Here is a 15902-nt window from a genome sequence, read left to right on the forward strand (position 1 = left end):
TACACAGATGACCCGTGAGTTGAATGCAGACAGCAGGTGTGTTCTGCTAGACTTGTATGGAATTCTTTTTTTTTTTTTTTTTTTTTTTTGAGGTGGAGTCTCGCTCTGTCCCCCAGGCTGGAGTTCAGTGGCGGTATCTCGGCTCACTGCAAGCTCCCCTTCCCGGGTTCACGCCATTCTCCTGCCTCATCCTCCCGAGTAGCTGGGACTACAGGCGCCTGCCACCACGCCCGGCTAATTTTTTTTGTATTTTTAGTAGAGACGGGGTTTCCCCGTGTTAGCCAGGATGGTCTCTATCTCCTGACCTCGTGATCCGCCCGTCTCCGCCTCCCAAAGTGCTGGGATTACAGGCGTGAGCCACCGCGCCCGGCCGGAATTCTTAAATTTTAAAACTTTGTCATCAATTTAAAAGTCAGGAGGTCACAGAGGAATCGAATTGTTTTTTGGCTTCTCTTCAATGATTTCTCAAAGGCCTCTGAAGTCCCTTCTCCCTCCCATTTTACACCCAAGCCGTTGGTCCCGTATGTAAGCTGGTGGCTGGAGGCATTTAAGTTTTTTGTTTTTAAATAGAGTTGGGGGCCGAGCGCGGTGGCTCAAGCCTGTAATCCCAGCACTTTGGGAGGCCGAGGCAGGTGGATCATGAGGTCAAGAGATCGAGACCAGGAGTTTGAGACCAGCCTGGCCAACATAGTGAAACTCCATCTCTACTAAAAATACAAAAATTAGCTGGGCGTTGTGGCAGACGCCTGTAGTCCCAGCTACTCAGGAGGCTGAGCCAGGAGAATGGCGTGAACTCGGGAGGCGGAGCTTGCAGTGAGCTGAGATTGTGCCACTGCACTCCAGCCTGGGCGACAGAGCAAGACTCCGTCTCAAAACAAATAAATAAATAAATAGAGTTGGGGTCTCATTATGTTGCCGAGGCTGGTCTGGAACTCCTGGGCTCAAGCCATCAGCTCACCTTGGCCTCCCAAAGTGCTGGGATTACAGGCACAAGGCACTGCACCCAGCCCCGTTTAAGTTTTTAATGTCTGCTCTACTTACTGACTCACCCTACCCTGACACCTTTCGGAGCTCTTTTAGGGGTTGCCATTGCCATATGGCAACTGTGGTAACCCTCTCTCCTAGACCTGCCTAGATCCGAAAGCCAGCCCTGGAAGGAATACCTCTCATTCTCAAGAAGAAGTTAATGTCTGCCTTATAGTAGATGTCCAATACATCTTTGAACAATTAAATAGATGCTCAGACTTCATTTGACCTAATTTAGGTGATCCTATGGAGGGATCCAAACCTTTGGACTCCCCCAGTATCCCTGAAGTGGCCCCTTTTGCTGGTAGAGAAACTTTTGCCCAAGAGTCGGGACACATCGACACATCCACTTTTGGGGGGCTTGGTGCGCTCCTGGGACTGTGTGGGGTGAAAGGGTTCCTTTCAGGAGTGAATTCCCTGTCCCTGGACACTCAGCTCTCCTCCTGGTTGGCAGAGTGAAGAGTGTCCTCATTTCCAGGACCCCTCCCCACTTCATCTTTCAGTTCATCGCTCACTCTGGCTTGAAAACAGTACTGACTTGTTAAGTTGCATGTCTCTCTTCGCCTTGAGGCTTAAAACACCTAGAAGCCGGGTGTGGTGGCTCATACCTGTGGTCCCACCTACTCAGCAGGCTGAGGCGGGAGAATTGCTTGAAGCCAGGAGTCCGAGACCAGCCTGCGTGATACAGTGAGACCACATCTCTAAAAAATCAAAAACAAAAACAGAACACCTGGCCAGGCACAGTGGCTCAGCCCATAATCCCAGCACTTTGGGAGGCCGAGGTGGGTGGATTGCTTGAGCTCAGGAGTTCGAGACCAGCCTGGCCAACATGATGAAACCCTGTCTGTACTAAAAATACAAAAATTAGATGGCCGTGGTGGCACACTCCTGTAATCCCAGCTACTCGGGAGGCTGAGGCAGAAGAATCGTTTGAACCCAGGAGGTGGGGGTTGCAATGAGCCGAGATGGTGCCATTTTACTTCAACCTGGATGACAGAGCGAGACTCTGTCTCAGAAAAACAAAAACAAAAACAAAACAGAACAACAAAATCCCAAAAACAGAACACCTGGAAAACACCAGACACAAATCCCAGGAGTAATTTTTCTTTCATCAAATTGACAATAGCATCAATCAGAATCCCAGGACTCCTAAAACATGTTTAACTCCAAAAGCAGAGTTGCAAACTCAAATGCTACAGGGGCCAAGCAGGCACTGTGGCCACCTAGAAAGTGGACCCTGAAGGTGGGGAAGGTGGGTCCAGCATCGGTAAATGTTCTAATTTTTTTTAAAGAATCAATTTTATAGGCCGGGCATGGTGGCTCACGCCTGTAATCCCAGCATTTTAGGAGGCTGAGGTGGGTGGATCACCTGAGGTCAGGAGTTCGAGACCAGCCTGACCAACATGGAGAAACCCCATCTCTACTAAAAACACAAAATTAGCCAGGTGCGGTGGTGCATGCCTGTAATCCCAGGTAATTAGGAGGCTGAGGCAGGAGAATCGCTTGAACCCAGGAGGCGGAGGTTGGGGTGAGCTGAGATTGCGCCATTGCACTCCAGCCTGGGCAAGAAGAGCGAAACTCCGTCTAGGAAAACAAAAGAATCAGTTTTATGAGTCTAACTTTTTAAATGTTAGAAACTAAGTTTAAAAAAAAAAATTAGCTGGGCTCGGTGGCTCATGCCTGTAATCCCAGCACTTTGGGAGGCCGAGGCAGGTGGATCACTCAAGGTCAGGAGTTCGAGACCAGCCTAGCCAACAAGGTGAAACCCTGTCTCTACTGAAAATACAAAAATTAGCCCGGCATGGTGATGGGCACCGGTAATCTCAAATACTTGGGAAGCTGAGGCAGGAGAATCACTTGAACCAGGGAGGTGGAGGTTGCAGTGAGCCGAGATCACGCCATTGCACTCCAGTCTGGGCCACAGAGCAAGACTTCATTTCAAAAAAAAAAAAAAAATTAAACCCTCTGGGCATGATGGCTCACACCTGTAATCCCAGCACTTTGGGAGGTGGGAGGATTGCTTGAGATCAGGAGTTCAAGACCAGCCTGGGTAAGGAAGCAAGACCCCCATCTCTACAAAAAAAATTAAAAAAATTAGCCAGGCATGGTGGCATGCACCTGTGGCCCCAGCTACTTGGGAGGTTGAGGTGAATTGCTTGAGCCCAGGAGGTTGGGGGTACAGTGAGCTATGATCGTGCCACTGCACTTCAGCCTGGGTAACAGAGCAAGACCCTGTCTCAAATAAATAAATAAACAAACAAACCCTTGAAAGCCCACACAACATATCACGAGCTGGTATAGGGGCAACTGTGCCTGTTTTACTGTGTGAAGCTGTGCATCTCAGGGGATTCTGGTGAGCCAAAGACATCGGGCATGGGAATGTTTCCCAGGGAACCTTCCTGGAATCTGATTCCAGGACTGGGCCCCTGGCCCTTTTCCTGACAGCCAGCCCCCATGCCTGCCCAGGAGAAATGGTTCCTTCCCCCAGAAAGTAAAGCACCGTCTCTGTCCTCTCCATTTGAGGCCTTACTTCTCAGGGTCTAAAGCGAAATGGTGCCTGAGAGGCAGAATCTGCAGCTGCCAGGCGTGTTTGAGAACCTAGGACCCCATTTATAGCTAGATCACACCCTCTATCGCCAAGCTGAAATGGGCCTGGAAGAATCAGATTTACCAACTTCTTCCCAAGGTGTGGGGCCTCCGGGTTAGGGGGAGTTCCCAGCCTGTTTCTCAAGTTCACTCTTAGGGAGAGAGTTCTGTGCCAGTCTTGGGGGGACCCAGAGGGCCCTTGACTAGGAGTCCCTAAATGAATTCAGGGTCCCTCAGGAGACAATAACCTTCAGAAACCCTGAGTGCTAAAATAAATGGTCCTGCCCTCTCCACCCTGCAAAATGCCCTTCTTTCTACCTGTGAGGACGACTGCAGTACTCTCTTTGAAATTTCAAATAACACAATCTTTCCACAAAATGCATCTTCCATTTTTCTGTTTTGGTGGCTCTGCCTTGCTGGCATCATGAACGCGTGCTGGGTAAAGCCATCCTCATGAGCTGGCATTGCAGCTCTGGGAGTCACCTCCCAGCCAAGAGCAGGTGCAACCCGGGCTCGGGACTCCACACCCGGAACCCTCAAAACCGGGAACGCTGTAGGGCTGCGGCTGCATGGGGAATGGGATCTGGGAGGGACTTCCTGTTGTCCCTAATCCCAGTCTCCACCCGACTCCCCCGCCCGCCCCGTGCAGGCTGTGGAGACTCCCTTCCCGGGGGAGGGGGCCCCCGCTGCCGCAGGTGCCCCCTCTGCCTCCACCCCGGTGAGAAGTGGGTGCTGGGGAGGGCATCTGGATCCCGAGACCGGCGCAGATGATCAGCTTGCAGGAGGGGATGGGGTCAAAGGTGGAAGGCTTCAAGCTGGCAGGAGAGAAGGGGGCCAGGACCGGGTTTGGGAAGGAGAAGGACATTGTCTGCCAGGACCAAGAGCAGGATGGGCATCCCAGGCCTGGGGCAGGTGGTTGCAGCTGCAGGGGGGCTGCTGAGAGCGGGCAGGTTGATTTCTGAATTCCTGGTGGGGCTGGGAGTCAGGTAGGGACACAGGGTGTTATGTCCTGGGGTCGGGGGACAGCAGGGCCTGGATTCCCCTGGCCTTGACGGGCGGGGCCCCACCAGCACCTGTTTTGCAGGATCTCTGCAGAACTTTCTGCTCCTGATGACAGGAAATAGCAATTCCAATTTAGCCTCGGCTTTCCCTGAGCCTGTTACACTGAGATGCGAGGCTCTTGCTTCAGCGATAAAGGGGACAATACAAAATAGCATTCTTTCAAAAATAGGACCCAGAAAACATCACAGAGAGTGGGACCATCGGATAGGGTCTGAGAGACTTTCTTTCCGATTGGGACCAGGGAGCGCTGGTCCTTGTGGGGATTTTCAGGGCTCTTTGGGGATGTCCAGGAATCGAGGGCTGGTTTCTGTCTGCTCTTTCAGGCTCCTGGCCAGAAGCCGGAGGGGGCTTGGCCAAAAAGAGGGAGAAACAACTCAGCTGTTCTTTCTAGCTCTGAAATAGAAAATGTCTGCAGACGGCGGAGGCATCCAGGACACCCAGGACAAGGAGATACCCCTGGAGGTACAGATGGGGCTGGGTGAGGGAGGCGTGAGATGGAAGAGGCCGGTGTAGAGGAGATTTTCAAGGCACGGAGTCTGGACCCCTGGAAGAGTTAGACTCACTGGGGTGGGGAGATCAAAGAGAAGGTGGCATGCTGGGTAGTACCCTCTGTCTGGAATTTACAGCATAACAGTTTTGCTTTGCTGGTGAATTCTCTAGTCAGTGGCCACAGGAGATGGCAGAGGTCTGGGTGGGGGTCCTATCAGTGAGGTTTTCTTTCTGAGCAGCGCTCAGAGCACACAGGGAAACCTGTTCTCCTTCCCTGTGCTTCTCCACCTGGAACCACAACTTCTCATTTCTCTGGGTCTGAGCTCCCGGTCCTTTCTCCTTCCTGTACCTGCTACCTGTGTGTGTGTGTGTGTGCGTGGTTGAGTGTGTGTGTGTAATTACTATTTGTGGGGGACCTGGGTCTCTGGGCTTGGAGCTGGAGGAGTATGAGTCAGTGACAGGCCGGGGGCCAGTCCCTGGCCTCTGGGAACCAGATGTGTCATCTGTAAAATGCAGACCACATGCCTGCCATTCCCACCCGTCTTGCAGGGTCATTGGGAGGCTCTAAGGATAACAGGCATGAGGCGCCATCATCTATGGTTTTCACACCATAGAAGCACAAAGAATTGTTAGCATGGTTCGGTTTCCCATCCACTTCCCGTGTGCCTTGAACACCTCGGGCGTGTCAGCAGAGCCCCACACGTTGGCATTCTCTACTGGCGCTGGCTTCCGTCTGGTGCGCACAGGGAGGGGAATAATGGCCAGTGCCACCCTGTGTTTCTCCAGGACTTTCCTGAGCCGGCAGCTCCTTCTCCATCATTATCTGTGTGAACCTCATGACCATTCTGTGCAGGGGCAGAGCAGCTGCGTCCTGAAGGCTGCCTGGTTGGGGAGGGGTGTCGCTGGGTCTGGCACCCAGGCACCCTGACTCCTGGCCTGAGGTTGTTTCCCTTCAAGACCCAAACACATTCAGGGCATGGAGGAAGGAGTGTGAGGCCCCAGCAGAAGTCTGGCCAGTCCCTGTGCTGTGGATGAGGCCCCACCAGGGCCCTCCCTGACCTTCCCAAAGCTTTTGAGCTATGTGGTCCCGGGGTGTGGTCTCATCCCCAGCCATGGTGTGTTAGTCTCCCGTGGCTGCTGTAACAAGTTTCTACTCTCTGGGGGGCTGAAAACAACCAGAATTGACTCTCTCACAGTCCTGGAGGCCTGCAGTCCAAAATCTAGGTGTCAGCAAGGTCACACTCCTTTTGAAAGCTCTAGACTAAGAGGACCCTCCCTTGCCTCTTCCAGCTCCTGGGGGCTCCTGGTGTCCTTGGTGTGGGCATCCCTCCAGTCTCTGCTTCCTTCTCTGTGGCTCTGTGTCCTCTCCTATTCTTGTAAGGACATAAGTCGTTATTAGATTTTAGGCTCACTCTAAATCCACGATGATTTAATCTCAAGATCTTTAACTTACCTGTATAAAGACCCTTTTCCCCAATAAGGTCCCATTCTGAGGTTCAGGGAGGACATGGATTCTTAGAGGACACTATTCAAGCCAGTACACTTGGTTTCCTCATACACTAATAGACAGCAGTCTACACTGCTGAGGTCAGTGTGAGGCTGGAGCTGAGAAGGGGTAGCTGCCCTTGGGGACCATGCCCACCGGCACCGTGGAAGTGGCTTGGTGAATATTCCTCCTCTTGCCACCCGTCCTTGCTGGGGTGAGCTGGATGAAGGCAGCAAGGACAGTCCTTCAAGCTGTGTCTTGCATGTTGGTGTCCGACCCTGCCGGAGCGCCCTGGCATGCAGCTCTGGCTGTCTCTCCCACTCATCCAGGTGCTGATAGGGCTGTCCTTTCTAGGTTCCAGATCGTGGACATCCTCATCAGGAAATGCCTTCTAAGGTGGGGGAGGCGGTACCTTCAGGGGACATTCAGGAGTCATTGCACATTAAGATGGAGCCAGAAGAGCCACACCCCGAGGGGGCATCGCAGGAGGATGGGGCTCAAGATGCATGGGGCTGGGCACCCCTAAGTCACGGCTCTAAGGAGAAAGCTCTCTTCCTGCCTGGTGGAGGTAGGAGAGGGACGGGGAAGAGGTGCTTTCCCAGGGAGGCAGCTGTGGGGAGGTGGAGGCTTGGCCCAGGTCCAGGTGGGGCTGAGGGTCTCTATGCCAGCAGGGGACGCTGTCCCCCTGTGGCCCACAGCCCCCTGGCAGCCTCAAAGCCATCGGACCCTGTCCTTGGGTCGGGCCAGGGGTGGAGTTTGAGGCAGCTGGAGTAGCAGCAGGTCCAGCAGGATGAGCTGGTCAACCTGAGGACCTCTCTCCTCCCACAGCCCTCCCCTCCCCCCGGATCCCGGTGCTTTCCCGAGAGGGGAGGACCAGAGACCGGCAGATGGCCGCAGCGCTCCTCACTGCCTGGTCCCAGGTGAGTGGCCCTTCCCCGGCCCCGGCATGGTACTCAGCCCTTCCTGCATCTGCTGGTTCTGTGTGAAAGCCAGGACCCCGCTGGCCCCACTTGCAGCCAAGCCTGAAGCCTGGGGCTCTTGCTAGTGTTGCTGGAATTGTCCAGGCTCAAGGCCCATGGTCAGGCCTGGGCCAAAGCTGGAGGAGAAGCAGCAGGAATTAGAGACACAGGGCCTCTCATTGGGAGCCGCTGGGAACCGTCCTCCGAGGTCTCAGCTGAGGATGGGGGCTGCATGGACATCCTAAGTCTTAACTGTGGTCCCTGAAGATACCTCTTGGTCTTTGTTCTTTCTCAACTCCCCAGAAGGCCTTGGGTGGCTCACCCACTTCCCCATCAGATGGAAGTGGCAGGCCTCACTCGAGACAGTGGGTTGGGAGTCCGGGATCTCACCACACATCTCATGCCATGGGGTCCCTCCACCGTGTCCACGTCATGTCCTGGAGAGTGGATGTTTCACATTGTTTCAGATGCCAGTGACTTTCGAGGATGTGGCCTTGTACCTCTCCCGGGAGGAGTGGGGACGGCTGGACCACACGCAGCAGAACTTCTACAGGGATGTCCTGCAGAAGAAAAACGGGCTGTCACTGGGTAAGCACTCGCCTGGAGGGGGGACTAGGGTGTTAGGGAGGGGTCCTGCTCTGCCGTCTCCTCTTTCCTCCCTTCCCTCCCTCTTCCTCCCACCCTTCTCCTTGTCCCTTGAGACAGCACTGTTCTATAGAAACTTCTGTAATGATGGAAATGTTCTGTGTGTGCTAGGATGGGAGCCACAAGCCATGTGTGGCTGCTGAGCACTTGAAATGTGGGTAGAGCCCTTGAGTTTTTAATTTTACTTGGTTTTGTTTTGAGACGGAGTCTCGTTCTGTCGCCCAGGCTGGAATGCAGTGGTACGATCTTGGCTCACTGCAAGCTCCACCTCCCGGGTTCACACCATTCTCCTGCCTCAGCCTCCCAAGTAGCTGGGACTACAGGCGCCCACCACCACGCCCGGCTAATTTTTTGTATTTTTAGTAGAGATGGCGTTTCACCGTGTTAGCCAGGATGGTTCCAATCTCCTGACCTCGTGATCCACCTGCCTTGGCCTCCAAAAGTGCTGGGATTACAGGCATGAGCCACCATGCCTGGCCAGTTTTACTTGGTTTTAATCAGCTCAGATGAGAGTTTAAATAGCCGCATATGGCTAGCAGCTCCTATACTGGATGCTGCCCCAGGAAGTCCGCTTTTCCTGGGTTCATCTGCAGGGCTCACTCCTGTAGCTCCATCTTCCTTTCCATGCCCCAACTTCAGAGGTGTCTGAGCAGCTAGCTTGGCTTTGGGGCCCGAGGGCTGCTTGCCCTGGAGAGAGATGGCATGAGCTGAACTCCCCAGGCCCTGCAGACCCTGGGGTATCCCATCTGCTTTGAGGAGCAGGTGCTTGTCTCCAAGGGGCCTTGGTTCCCTTTGTTTCTTGGATGGTAAGTATTTAAGTCCCAGAGCTTTTTTTTTTTTTTTTTTTTTTGAAACACAGCCTTGCTCTGTCACCCAGGCTGGAGTGCAGTGGCACCATCACGACTCATGCAGCCTCGACTTCCTGGGTTCAAGTGATCCTCCTGCCTCAGCCTCCTGAGTAGCTGGGGCTACAGGTACCACCATGCCCAGCTATTTTTTTCTTTTTCTTTTTCTTTTTTTTTTTTTTGGTAGAAATGGGATCTCGCTATATTGCCCAGGTTGGTCTTGAGTTCCTGGGCTCAAGCCATCCTCCTGCTTTGGCCTCCCAAAGTGTTGGGATTATAGGCATGAGCCACTGTGCCCAGCCATCCCGGAGCTTTTGACTCCTCAATTCCAGACTTTAGTTTTCATATGGAAAAATCAGTATTCATTCATTCATTTATTCATTCATTCAGTTGACACTTAGCTTTTTTTTTTTGAGACGGAGTCTTGCTCTGTCACCCAGGCTGGAGTGTAGTGGCGTGATCTCAGCTCACTGCAACCTCTGCCTCCCGGGTTCAAGTGATTCTGCTGCTTCAGCCTCCCAAATAGCTGGGGCTACAGGCGCCCGCCCACCACCATGCCCAGCTTTTTTTTTTTTTTTTTTTTTTGTATTTTTAGTAGAGATGGGGTTTCACCATGTTGGCCAGGATGGTCTCGATCTCCTGACCTCGTGATCTGCCCACCTCAGCCTCCCAAAGTGCTGGAGGCATGAGCCACTGCACCTGGCAGACACCCGGCTAGCACACTTGCTAGTCCAGGCAGACTCCAGGACTCAGCATTCCAGCTGGTGGCATCATGGTGGTCCCGAGGCCCCGCTGGCTGGCACCAGGGATGCTCACCCCTTAATTAGCTCAGGCTGCTCACCATTCTTATGGTTCCCCAGTGCCTGGGCCAGCAAGCCCAGGCAAGTCCTGAGGGATCAGAAGGAACTCAGCACCCATTTTCAGCACCACGGCAGGCCTCGTAGACGCCCCAAGCCACCTGGTTGGTCCAAGACATTCCTTTCCTCCCACGGGTGGTAGAAGCCAGGGCCCCCTCTGCTCTCTTACTGACTTGACCAAAATTCCTGGGGCCACACACCCTCAAGACTTGACAAATGGGATGACCTTAGTCATTGGAGATCCTGGCCCTCCTGTCCCAGGTCCTCCCACTTAGAGGGCCACTACCCCCTCCCCTCCAGGTGTGGGTGTAGGGGCGGGATACCCGTCCCGTGGGCGTTGATGTAGGGTGTTGCCCACTCCTCTCCTTTAAACTTTGTTGCTCTTTCAGGGAAAGAGGAGACAGGCCTACTCAGCTCTGGCAGCCCCCAGGCAGGGGGCGGACCCCCGACCCAAGGGGACTTCTTGAAACTGCTTTATTTTACCCCCTGTTTCCAGAGCCTCACCCCCTACTTGGGCCCATCAGTTTTGGGGGGATGCTGTCTGCAGCTGGGCAGCGCCAGAAGGCCTGTGACAGCACAGCATCTCTTTCTGGGTAGGCTTTCCCTTCAGCAGGCCTTTCTGGGCCCCTCAAGCGCACGGCAAGGGTGAGGCCTCGGGCTCCAGCCGGCAGACAGGAGATGAGAAGGAGTGGAGAGGCGCGTGCACAGGTGAGGGACGGGCGCGCATCTTTGTCTGCGAGAGTGGAGCGCAGACGCCGGCCTTCTGGCTGTTGTCTGTGGGAGTGGGGCAGGGCCACCAGACCCCCTTCTGGGCGGTTTGCGCCCAGGGCGGCCCTTGCGCTTTCTGGTCTCTGAGAATCCAGCCCCCACCCTTAGCTCTGCCTTCTCCACCCTCCTGGGGTCCTTAGGGAAGCTCGTCCCTAGCTGGAAACGACTTTCTTTTTCCAGGAGCCGTCGAGGTGGGGCAGAGGGTGCCGACCTCATCCGTGGCAGCCCTTGGGGATGTGAAGCCCTTCAGACCCAGGGCGGGGAGCGTCCAGGGGGGCGTCCTGCAGTGCGCGCAGGAAGCAGCCTGCGGCCGGAGCTCAGGGCCGGCCAAAGACTCCGGGGAGCCGGCTGATCCAGATCGCACCCTGGATGCAGCTCCGCCAGACCCCAGTCCCACGGAGCCCCAGGAGTGCCGCGTCCCGGAGAAGCCCAGCGAGGAGGAGAAGGGCGCCCCGGAGAGTGGCGAGGAGGGCCTGGCCCCTGACAGCGAGGCGGGCAGGAAGAGCTACCGGTGCGAGCAGTGCGGCAAGGGCTTCAGCTGGCACTCGCACCTGGTGACGCACCGGCGCACGCACACGGGCGAGAAGCCCTACGCCTGCACTGACTGCGGGAAGCGCTTCGGCCGCAGCTCGCACCTCATCCAGCACCAGATCATCCACACGGGCGAGAAGCCCTACACCTGCCCCGCCTGCCGGAAGAGCTTCAGCCACCATTCCACGCTGATCCAGCACCAGCGCATCCACACCGGAGAGAAGCCCTACGTGTGCGACCGCTGCGCCAAGCGCTTCACCCGCCGCTCGGACTTGGTCACCCACCAGGGCACCCACACGGGCGCCAAGCCGCACAAGTGCCCCATCTGCGGCAAGTGCTTCACGCAGAGCTCGGCGCTGGTCACCCACCAGCGCACCCACACCGGGGTCAAGCCCTACCCGTGCCCCGAGTGCGGCAAGTGCTTCAGCCAGCGTTCCAACCTCATCGCGCACAACCGCACGCACACGGGCGAGAAGCCCTACCACTGCCTCGACTGCGGCAAGAGCTTCAGCCACAGCTCGCACCTCACCGCGCACCAGCGCACCCACCGTGGCGTGCGGCCCTACGCCTGCCCACTGTGCGGCAAGAGCTTCAGCCGGCGCTCCAACTTGCACCGGCACGAGAAGATCCACACCACCGGGCCCAAGGCCCTGGCCATGCTGATGCTGGGGGCGGCGGCGGCGGCGGGGGCTCTGGCCACACCCCCACCCGCTCCCACCTAGGAGCCAGGAGAGGGGGAGCGGGGCGCCCAGGGCCACTGGGACAGCCCCACTGGAGTCAAGCCTCCGAGGGAGGAGAGAGGGGCGCGGGAAGGGAGCTGGGGCGGTGAGAGCATGGGGTGAGGCATGGCGACCGGGGAGGGCGAGGGCGAGAAAGGGCAGGCACTCTGCGAATTAAAGGCCTTGGACTTGAAGCGCCCGCCTACACAGCTTTGTCTCCTGGTGCCCTGGCGCTGATCCCCCAAGCGTGGGGGAGCTCCTGGGCTAATCCCCTGTCCTCATTGAGGCATCCCTGTGTCACCACTCTTGGCTTGGGTCTCCACCAGGGTTGGGGTCCCTTTTGCCAAAGGCCCATTCCAAAGCGTTGCACACATTGGCAAGCAAAGGCTTCAAGTACAGAGAGGTTTCCAGGGCTGAAGCCAGTCAGCTGCTCCTGGACCTGGGGACCCCTTCCCGGCCGTCTGCTGCTGATGCCACTTGACCCAAGGGCACTACTTACTGAGCCCGCACTCTCCCTCCGCTCTTCTCTTTGGAAGCCAGGAGCAAGCAGAACTGGTCCGGAAACTCCTGCATGCCCCATCTCCCACCCAGGCATCGGCAGCTGAGTTTTGTGACTGGCCTTTGCCGTTTGCCCCCACCATGGCCTGCCTGTGCTCCTGCGAGGGCTCCTCACTCACCAGGGGCCACTTTCCTTCTTGGCCCCTGCTGCAGCTGCTGTCACCTGCCTCTGCTATGTCTCACCTCCTTGGCCTCTTGGTGTATGTCCTATATAATTCACCCTGCTTGCCCCTGCCTGGCTCTGAGCTTTGATTTACTCCCGGTCTTCCCACTGGCGTTTTTGTTTTTGTTTTTGCGACACAGTCTTGCTCTGTCGCCCAGGCCGGAGTGCAGTGGCCCGATCTCCACTCACTGCAACCTCTGCCTCCTGGGTTCAAGTGATTCTGCTGCCTCAGCCTCCTGAGTAGCTGGGAACACACACTACAGGCGCACGCCACCATGCCTGGCTAATTTTTGTATTTTTAGTAGAGACAGGGTTTCACCATGTTAGCCAGGATGGTCTTGATCTCCTGATCTTGTGATCCACCCACCTCGGCCTCTCAAAGTGCTGGGATTACAGGCCTGAGCCACCGCACCCGGCCCCCTGTTTTTGTTTGTTTGTTTTTTGAGGCAGAGGCTTGCTATATTGTCCAGGCTGGAGTGCACTGGCACGATCTTGGCTCACTGCAACCTCCGGCTCCTGGGTCCCAGCGGTTTTCCTGCCTCAGTGTCCCGGGTAGCTGGGACTACAGGTGTGCGCCACATGCCTCGCTAATTTTTTGTATTTTTGGTGGAGACAGGGTTTCACCGTGTTGGCCAGGCTGGTATTGAACTCCTGACCTCAGGTGATCTGCCCACCTCAGCTTCCCAAAGTGCTGGGATTACAGGCGTGAGCTACCGTGCCTGGCCTCTTTCCCTGGTTTTAACCTCGGTAGCTCCCAACTCCCATTCTCTGCTTTTTTCCCTGGGTGGGGATGGGCTCAGCCTGCCTATCATCCTGTATTTGTGGCCCAGCTCCCAAGATAACTTTCAGCTCTGACACCAACTGATCACGAGGATGTCTGCACCAAGAAGGCCCTTGAGACCCCACCTGTCTTTGTGGATTATAGGGCCACCAGGGTGGCCACAACCCTGGTTGGCTCCCAGATCCTAAGGAACAGAGTGACTTGCCGAGGACGGTAGACTGAGAAGAGTAATCATAGCTGCCAGTTGTCAAGCAGCTGCTGTTCCAGGCATGGGGCCAAGCATTGTAGATACAGCTCTCCACAACAATGTAAGTGTGCATTGTTAGCCCAGTTTTTTGTTTTTGTTTTTTTTTGTCTTTTTAAAAATAGAGACGGGGTCTTGCTATGTTGCCCAGGCTGGTCTGGAACTCCTGGGCTCAAGTGATCCACTCACCTCAGCTTCCCAAGTAGCTTGGACTACTGGTGTACACTACTAGGACCCATGCAGGGCTATCTAAAAAGAGGAGGACAAGGCCAGGCGCAGTGACTCACACCTGTAATCTCAGCACTTTGGGAGGCCTAGGTGGGTGGATCACTTGAGGCCAGGAGTTTAAGACCAGCCTGACCAACATGGTGAAACCCTGTCTCTACTAAAAATACAAAAATTAGCTGGGCATGGTGGCAGGCACCTGTAGTTCCAGCGACTTGGGACGCTGAGGCAGGAGAATTGCTTGAAGCCAGGAGGTGGAGGTCACAGTGAGCTGAGATCTTGCCACTGCACTCCAGCCTGAATGACAGAGTGAGACTGTCTAAAAAAACAACAACAACAACAACAACAAAACAGAGAGAGAGTAGGACAATAGACTTGACCCTCAGGAATGTTAGACTCAGCTAGAGATGTGGGTGAGGTGGGATGTAATCAACTGGACACCAGGGGGCTGCTCACTAGTGGAAGCCCAGGCAGGACTTGATGGTATCCAGGAGGTCTCTAGAATCTAGGCTAGGGATGCTGGCAGGATTGGTTGAATTAAATGATTATTTCTAAGGCCAGAAAAAAAGCTGTTTCCTCCCTTCAGTTTGTCTTCATGGTTCCAATCACTCAGCCAGAAATAGGATTGCTCTGCTTGGCTCAGTGTAAGGGGGTGAGGGAGACTCATTTGTAAAGCAGGGTTGCTCTCAAAGAGCTCATTTTCTAAGTAAGGAGAGAGATAGAGGTGGGAGAGTTGCTAAAATGACCCTGGAAGCCGTCATCACTTGGCAAGAGAGCTGAGCAGAGTACTCACTTGCACAGTGAGTGTTGCTTGCTTTAATTTCAGTTCCTTAGGCTCCTTGGCCAGCGTGCCAGGGACCAGATGTCAGGACCTGAGTGATTCAGAGGTCTGTCGAGGCTCGGTGTGGTGGCTTACACCTGTGATCTGAGCACTTAGGGAGGCTGAGGCAGGAGGATGGCTTGAAGTCAGGAGTTTGAGACCAGCTTGGGCAACATAGCAAGACCCTCGTCTCTAAATCATTTAAAAAATTAGCCAAGCATGGTGGTGCATGCCTGTAGTATCAGCTACTTGGGAGGCTGGGGTGGGAGGATCGCCTGAGCCTGGGAGGTTGAGGCTGCAGTGAACTGTGATCACACCACTGCCCTCCAGCCTGGGCAACAAACAGAGCAAGACCCTGTCTCAAAAAAAAGACCGCTGAGTGATCTAGGGAGTCATTTAAAAACTTCACTCTGGCCTCCAGGGAGCACACAGTATCCTGGTGAAACGTCTCCCCTTTCATGGCAGAGTGCAGGGGCACGGGTTCCAAGGGCCCCGTGGACGGTGCCTGCAGATGGCCATTCCCTAGGGCTGGCCCACTTCTCCTTCTAGGGATCCCTCCAGAGGCCCCATTGTGGGATAGATCTGGCAAGAGTATCTTAAGAGTGGAACTTGGCAGTTTGGGAAATATTCGACAAGCGCAAAGAAGACAGGGAGGAGTAGGGGCTGTGCCAGGGAAGGGCCTGGAACGCCAGGCTGAAGGGTGCTCATAGTTCGGTGGGTGATGGGCGTCACTGAGAGGTGGGAGGCTGGAGGGAAGAAGCCAGGTAAGGGTCTTGGTGTCTCCCTGGGTAGAGGGTGAGGAGGTTCAGAGGTTTCCCTGGCTTCCTCGGGGCTTCTCGGCCACTGGAGAACCCCACCAGATCATCACTGACGCGGTGTCAGGAGCACGGTGAGGGCGGAGGCGGAGAGGCAGGATGTTTGCATCCTGGCTTCCCACCTGGCTTCCCTGCGGCCCCAGGTCCCTGTTGCAAGCGCTCAGGGATCGGCTGTCGGCGCTGCCCCTCTGGGCCGGGGGCGTCGGCCTCAGCGCCGTCCTAGCCTAGGACACCGTCTCCCAGCTCCCGGGCCCGGCCGTGTAGTGAGGCAGGTCCCGTGGAACCAGCCTCTCGCTCTGCGGCCCCGTCGCCCGCAGGACTGA

The 15902-nt window shown here is 55.5% G+C and overlaps 1 protein-coding gene across 5 annotated transcripts; it reads left to right on the plus strand.

Annotated features, from left to right (window-relative positions):
• The first annotated feature begins 4192 nt into the window (after positions 1-4192).
• On the plus strand, positions 4193-12167 carry ZNF205 (zinc finger protein 205). Of its 5 annotated transcripts, none has more exons than XM_054455677.2 (7): positions 4193-4330; positions 4998-5136; positions 7004-7217; positions 7478-7569; positions 8076-8196; positions 10553-10663; positions 10904-12167. In XM_054455677.2, exons 2-7 carry the CDS (start codon positions 5080-5082, stop codon positions 11974-11976), a joined length of 1668 nt encoding a protein of 555 aa, XP_054311652.2. In that variant the 5' UTR covers positions 4193-4330; positions 4998-5079; the 3' UTR covers positions 11977-12167. The 5 variants fall into 5 exon arrangements, with proteins under 5 accessions (XP_054311652.2, XP_054311656.2, XP_054311654.2 ...); XM_054455681.2 differs by having other exon boundaries at positions 4209-4330; positions 5066-5136; XM_054455679.2 differs by having other exon boundaries at positions 4233-4598.
• The last annotated feature ends 3735 nt before the right edge of the window (positions 12168-15902 follow it).

Source organism: Pongo pygmaeus, chromosome 18 (genome assembly GCF_028885625.2).
Source record: "Pongo pygmaeus isolate AG05252 chromosome 18, NHGRI_mPonPyg2-v2.0_pri, whole genome shotgun sequence".
Lineage (NCBI taxonomy): Eukaryota > Metazoa > Chordata > Mammalia > Primates > Hominidae > Pongo > Pongo pygmaeus.

What these genes read in the sequence shown, in the direction of transcription:
- ZNF205 (XM_054455677.2), top strand. Translation starts at nt 5,080, where the DNA reads ATGTCTGCAGACGGCGGAGGCATCCAGGACACCCAGGACAAGGAGATA. An exon ending in TCTCTTCCTGCCTGGTGGAG is followed by an intron (nt 7,218 to 7,477) that starts GTAGGAGAGGGA and finishes CTCCTCCCACAG; the next exon opens with CCCTCCCCTCCCCCCGGATC. An exon ending in TCCTCACTGCCTGGTCCCAG is followed by an intron (nt 7,570 to 8,075) that starts GTGAGTGGCCCT and finishes ACATTGTTTCAG; the next exon opens with ATGCCAGTGACTTTCGAGGA.